The sequence below is a fragment of the Phocoena phocoena genome, chromosome 1 (assembly GCF_963924675.1).
Source record: "Phocoena phocoena chromosome 1, mPhoPho1.1, whole genome shotgun sequence".
NCBI lineage: Eukaryota > Metazoa > Chordata > Mammalia > Artiodactyla > Phocoenidae > Phocoena > Phocoena phocoena.
Genome location: NC_089219.1, coordinates 136,650,278 through 136,656,819, shown reverse-complemented (window position 1 = coordinate 136,656,819; position 6,542 = coordinate 136,650,278). Strand labels below are relative to the sequence as shown.

At 43.4% G+C, this 6,542-nt stretch overlaps 1 protein-coding gene across 1 annotated transcript; it reads right to left on the bottom strand.

The window, feature by feature from the left end:
- Positions 1–4,373: 4,373 nt before the first annotated feature.
- On the bottom strand, positions 4,374–5,230 carry LOC136126974 (POU domain, class 5, transcription factor 1-like). Its single transcript, XM_065882418.1, has 2 exons — positions 4,990–5,230; positions 4,374–4,887 (listed from the first exon to the last, which is right to left on the bottom strand). Exons 1-2 carry the CDS (start codon positions 5,215–5,217, stop codon positions 4,621–4,623), a joined length of 495 nt encoding a protein of 164 aa, XP_065738490.1. The 5' UTR covers positions 5,218–5,230; the 3' UTR covers positions 4,374–4,620.
- Positions 5,231–6,542: the final 1,312 nt, after the last annotated feature.

The window sequence follows — 6,542 nt, the reverse complement described above, 5'->3', positions numbered from 1 at the left end:
TCCTAACATCTTCACAGGCTTCTTCACAGGCTTCAAAGGAGACTTTTATTTTTTGCCTCTTTCTATTTTCATGCTACTTCCTTCTCTCATTCTCTTCACCTTAAATCTATCTTTTAGGTCCAATCTACTTTCAACGGTGGCAACTCAGCTGTTTCTAACTATTCTCTAGTTTCCTGGTTGTTATTTTGGTGTATCCTGGTTTTAGAGCCTCTGAGAACAGAGACCGTGTTCTGAATAAATGGCCAAGTAGTAGGATCTGAATAAATGCATGTTGGGTGATTGAACATTATCATAAAGAATGTGTAATAAAACAATGGCTGTTATATTCATATTTAAATAAAAGTCAACAATTCACAAAGCCCTTTCATATTAAATTCTTTTAATCTTCCTAAGAATTCTTTAGGTTAGGTAGAAAAAGTATAATTATGTTCATTTTACATCTGGGGAAAGTGAATTTAGGTTAATTTAGGTTAAAATTCAGATAACAGAAGCTACTTCATCGGGATGGAATTATGAAGTCACAAATTTCTAGCACAAAGCTAGAACTCAAAATATGTTAGTTTCCCTTCTCTAAGAGACCTTAGAAAAGCCATAAGCTTTTGCATAAGCTAATATTTATTGGGTTCCTACAATGTGCCAAGAGCTTAATAAATCTTAAGCTCTATGTCTCTAGATCTTAAACTACACTCCTGTGATGTATTGTTTATTATCATTTACTGATGCAGTAACAGACTCCGAGAGATTAAATATCCTGCACACAGTCACACAGCTAGCAAGTAATGGAGTCAGGATTTGAACTCAGCTCCAAAAACGTTTTTCTACTTCTGTAGAGCACAGTCTTTTAATGGTAAACTTTTCTTTTAAAAAATTCATTTATTTAACTTATTTATTTTTGGCTGTGTTGTGTCTTCACTGCTGCACAAGGGCTTTCTCCAGCTGCAGTGAGCGGAGGCTACTCTTCGTTGTGGTGCTCTGGCTTCTCACTTTGGTGGCTTCTCTTGTTGCAGAACACAAGCTCTAGGTGCGTGAGCTTCAGTAGTTGTGGCACGCGGGCTCAGTAGTTGTGGCTTGCGGGCTGTAGAGCGCAGGCTCAGTAGTTGTGGCACACAGGCTTAGTTGCTCCATGACATGTGGGATCTTCTCAGACCAGGGCTTGAACCCATGTCCCCTGCATTGGCAGGCGGATTCTTAACCACTGCGCCACCAGGGAAGCCCAAAGCACAGTCTGTTGACTCAGAGCCCAGGGCTCTTCTGTGCATGCCAACCACTAAATGTCATGCTGCCCTGTGCTAATTATTAGTTAAATTATTAGCTTCTTTTTATAAGTTTTATACAAATTATAAATAAACATTAATGCTGGTCCTCTTGGTTCAGCTACATGGCAATGAATCTTAATGGCTCCTGATATGTTTTTTCCTTGGCTTTTACATACATAGAAAGTTAAGGCTGAAACAGACCTAGAAGTCATGGGTCTTACACTTTTGTTTCACAAATAGGAAAACTAAAGTCCAAAGAGGATAAATGAGTTGCTTAAAAGCAAAGCTAGGGCCAAGGTGAAACCAAGGTGTGTTTTGCTCTCAGTGCAGACCTTTCTTTTACAGAGTGCTTTTTTGAAGGCTTTCGTGACAAGCTGGATGGACATCCCTCTGGTTTGTATGTAAAGCTGGTGGGCAATGCGGGGGTTGGCAAGTGGCAGCTGAAGTACCCTTCGGCGGCCTAGCCCTTTCCTCCTAATGGCAGCTGTTGTCATCAGCAGTGCACAATGGTGAGTAGATCCAGATCTGTATCACGTGGCAAAACTCAGTTGTGGAGAAATGATGGATAGAAGCAGCCAAGGCAGGAGCTGGTGCAGCACCCAAATGTCCTGGCTCAGAGGCGGCAGGATCCAGCTTAACAATGGCTGAGAGCCGACCGCTCCCGTCTGTAGTAAGAGGCTGATGTGCTGTTCTTGGTGTGTGCAGGGTGTGAGATCACAAGCACAAGTCTTCCATCTCCAAAAGATGCTTTCATATAAAAGGGAGATCCTAAGACCCTTTAAAACGTCCCCAGAAAGCTTGCTGCTGCCTTTTGCTGGGAGTGGACAGGGATACGGGATCCACAACCACAGTGCGGAGAACGTTTCTGTTAAGCAAGTCACATGACGCTGACTATGCTTGAGGCTCATATTTGCAGAGACATTGAACTGAAGGCAGTGCAGGTGCATCTCTCAGAGCAAGTCCTGGTGATGGGAACAAGGCAAATGCCTAATTGACCTAAAGTCCAGGATGGGAGTTTGCCCTTCTGCCTGCTCAAAAAAAAAAAAAAAAAAAAAATCCTGGAAAGGCTTCCAGCAAATTCCCTGAACTAGTCTCTAGTTGGTTCAAACTTTAACCTGACCACAATCTTGGGGTAGTTTTAAAAGGAATCTTCTTCTCCACTTCTGTATAACACTGACCATGTCAATAAAGTGGGCTCTAAAAGCTACTTCTGTAAACTGTAACATATCAATATTTCAATTTGGAGCCTTGAGGCTTGTCAGACAACCCCACTGCCCAGAGTAGAAACTCAAATATTTGATAAATCACTTCTTGAAAAATGACTTCCTCGTCTGAACTGGAAGCTTATCAACAGCACGGACTTTTTTTTTTTTTGGTGGTACTCGGGCCTCTCACTGTTGCGGCCTCTCCCGTTGCGGAGCACAGGCTCCGGACGCACAGGCTCAGCGGCCACGGCTCACGGGCCCAGCCGCGCCGTGGCATGTGGGATCTTCCCGGACCGGGGCACGAACGCGTGTACCCTGCATCGGCAGGCGGACTCTCAACAACTGCGCCACCAGCAAAGCCCAACAGCATGGACTTTTTCTGCAGTCCCTTAAAAGTTCGTTTCTTGTGCTCACCTACGCAAAACTCTTTGCTCAGTGCTGAGTTTGCAGTAGATATTCAGTGTACATTTGCTGGCTAAGTGAGTGGATTACAGGAGCAGAGGAAGTGGGACTAATCTGCAGCCTTGTTCTTATGGGTCTCTCAGTATTCCCTTGCTGTGTCCTCCATCCACCCCCTCAGGACTTCGCGCCATCACACACACATTCACGCACACCCTCTTCCATCAACCGTGGCCCTGGCACCACGGAGGGCCACCTGAGCACTTTTTCTATAGGGATTCACCCGAGGCTAGAATCCTGCCAAACGATTACTTTCCAGGAACCATATGACTCTGTTCTGTTTCTGCAATGCAGCCAGAGTAGTGTGCCAATGAGCTCTGCGCAAGGATGGGGCTTATTCTTTCAAGCCACTCTATTAGAAAAATCCACCGTTGGGCTGTTTGCCCATTAATTAAACTGTCTCGTGCGGACGGAAGGGTGGGGAAAAGATCTGGGCAAGCTGTCTATTCCATGTTTAAGTGAATTTATAATAAACTTTGAAAAGGGATTGCACTTTTTTTCTTCTTTGAGATTGAAACCATTTTGGGAGTAAATACCGGCAAAGAAATTTTATTTTGTGATTTTCTTCTCCTACTGTATTATTCTTACTGCTGTTTATTGTTTTGATGTCTTCATTAAAAGATGATCTTCCTTCAAAATAAAGTCTGAATCTTTTTTCAGAATGATTGCAGGAAAGAGCCCTGGCCGAAGGATCAGAGAACCTCTGCTTCAGAACCATGGAAGTTTGAAACATTGACTTTACCCTCCTAAACCAGGGTGTCCGCCCTGCCTACATCAGGAGGTTCTTTTGAAGAGTCCTCCTGAACGCTCCTTGAAAAACTGTATAATGTATTATTTTTCAATATATTAAGAATGTGGCCCTTTACTTCTTTTTAAGAAACTGTTGAGATTGGTAATGACCGTTATATTGTAACAGGGACCAGAAACTAGGTCAACCACCTAGGAATCCTATGTAGAGAAGGCAGGAGGGAAGATGGCAATGGGCAGAGAAGGAGGCATTAGACTGCCCCCAAGTGGCAACTTGGGCATGAAGCCTGGATGGAAGTAGGAAAGAATGACCCCACTAGTTGGACCTGGAGTGCAAAAATGAAACCATCTAAGAAGTCAAACTCATCTCTCATAAGAACCTTTAAATACCATAAAGAAAAACAAAAAGCTAACATATTTCATGCAAATTGTGCTCCAACTCACTGGCTGCCCTTTTAAGGCCTGCCACTTTATATTCAATTCGCTCTCTGGTGAACACATTAAGAAACCTCAAAACAAACAAACAAACAAACCTTGGGCCTTTAGAGTTAGCAGGAAAGCTCTTTAAAAGCTCCTCACAAGCTATCATTTCTGCATTCAGAAAATCATTAGGACCTCCTCCTTTGGAAATGCATGTAATTCTTTAGCTTCTGATTTTATTTTATTTTATTTTTTTATTTTTTATTTTTTATTTTTTTCCACCTACTAGGTCCCAGGCTTCTTTATTTAAGAACAAAGTGATGAGTGATGTGGGGATCAAAATCAAGAGCATCATTGAACTTCACCTTCCCTCCAACCAGTTCCCCCAAACTCCCTGCCCCCACACCCTTTGTGTTCCCAATTCCTTACTTAGTGAATGAAGAACTTAATCCCAAAGCCCTGGTACGAAGCCCAGGGTTCTCTCCCTAGCTGTCCCCCTTCCTCTACCCCCATTCCTGGGAAGGGCAGACACCTCAGTTTGAATGCATGGGGGAGCCCAGAGTGGTGACAGACACCGAGGGAAAGGCCTCACCCTCAGGAAATGGGACTGAGGAGTACAGCGTAGTGAAATGAGGACCCCCATAGCCTGGGGTACCGAAATGGGGCCCTGGCGCCAGAGGAAAGGATACTGGTCCCCCTGAGAAGGGAGACCCAGCAGCCTCAAAATCCTCTCGTTGCGAACAGTCACTGCTTGATCGTTTGCCCTTCTGGCGACGGTTGCAGAACCACACTCGGACCACCTGGGAGAGGAAGACAGGGGAGAGGGACATTCGATCCTAAGCTCTGGGAGGTGTGACTGGGAAGGAGACGGAGCACACAGGGATGCGGACAGCGGCACTCACATCCTTCTCAAGCCCGAGCTGCTGAGTGATGTGGCTGATCTGCTGCAGGGTGGGCTTTGGGCACTGCAGGAACATGCTCTCCAGGTTGCCTCTCACTCGGTTCTCAATACTCATCCGCTTTCTCTTCCGGGCCTGCACAAGGGTCTCTGCCTTGCATATCTCCTGCAGATTCTCATTGTTGTCAGCTTCCTCCACCCACTTCTGCAGCAGGGGCCGCAGCTTACACATGTTCTTGAAACTGTAGCTTCTGATTTTAAACATTAATATTTTCTTACAGTGACCTTCACTGTCAAGAACAAATTTCTCATGCCTCAGTAGACAATGCAGCCAATTTCTGAGTTGCTGAGATGTGGCTTGGATTTATAACAGTAAAGTGACATATCTGATGGAAGGAAAATTGGAGTCAGAAGGAGTTGAGGGAGTGGAAAAGTGGAGTGCATAAGCATCCTGAATTCTTAGAAATGCAATAGAATTCACCCGGCCTTTGGGTGAGCCTCATGCCTGAGAAGGGTACTTGCCAGTTGGGTGATGGAGATATCAGGGGACCGGACAGAATCACAATGGGAAACATCTCCTTTTCCCTCCTAATGCTTTCAAGAAATGGAGACTTAGGCAGATACCCCTAGAGGCATCATGCAGTGACAGGCAGAGGCAGCAAACTCTGGGGCAAGCTGTTGGGCTTGACTTCCAGCTCTGTCACTGGCTGCATGTGCTTGGGCAGTCAGAGAGCCGTGTCTTCAGTAGTCCTGAGAGTAAAATTCCAGGTAATTTGTATCAAATTCCACAAGTTAGCAAGGTAAATAACCGCTTTTCTACTGAACAAACCCAATTTTACTAAATTTATGAATAGGATGGGCCTTCCCAGTTCTCCTTGCAAAGGAGAAGGTAAGAATCTATGAGTAGAGGTAGAGTGTAGGCTTTGGAGACAGACACCAGGGTTCAAATGCTAGTCCCACCACCTACTTGCTAGGTGGCCTCTTACTGTCTCTTTAAGTCTCAGTTTCTTCATCTGTAAATGGGGAATAATAATAATTTCTATCTCAGAAGGTAGTTGTGAGGATTAAATACAATGGTATATGTAAACTTCTTATCACATTGCCTAGCACAGAGTAGGCACTCAATAAATCATAGCTATAGTAATAATAATTTTCATCCTTGGTATTTGAGACATGATATCATGATGCCTGATTAAGTTGAAGGAGATTGGGATGTCAAAGACATCACCTATATAAAGGTTTAGACCAAAAGGTATTTCACAGAATGTTTGACCTTCATATCTCTCTTTTTAAAAATGGAATTATTTACTTTTATTTCTAAACACAAAAGAATACATGAACAACACAAAATTTGGATATTTTGCAAAGGCACAGAAATAACCATTGTTAATTACTTTATATATAACAATACTTAAATATATAGGCATATATATATATTTTATCTATTTATTTTTTCTGTAAACTTTTTATTCACACATGACATACAAGCAGAAGGTGCACAAACTTAAGTGAACAGCTTGACAGTTTTATACAAATTGAACTCACTATGTTACTACC

Coding starts and splice junctions, on each gene's coding strand:
- LOC136126974 (XM_065882418.1), bottom strand. CDS start 5,217: ATGTGTAAGCTGCGGCCCCTGCTGCAGAAGTGGGTGGAGGAAGCTGAC. Junction 4,888..4,989: donor AGCTCGGGCTTGAGAAGGAT/GTGAGTGCCGCT, acceptor TTCCTCTCCCAG/GTGGTCCGAGTGTGGTTCTG.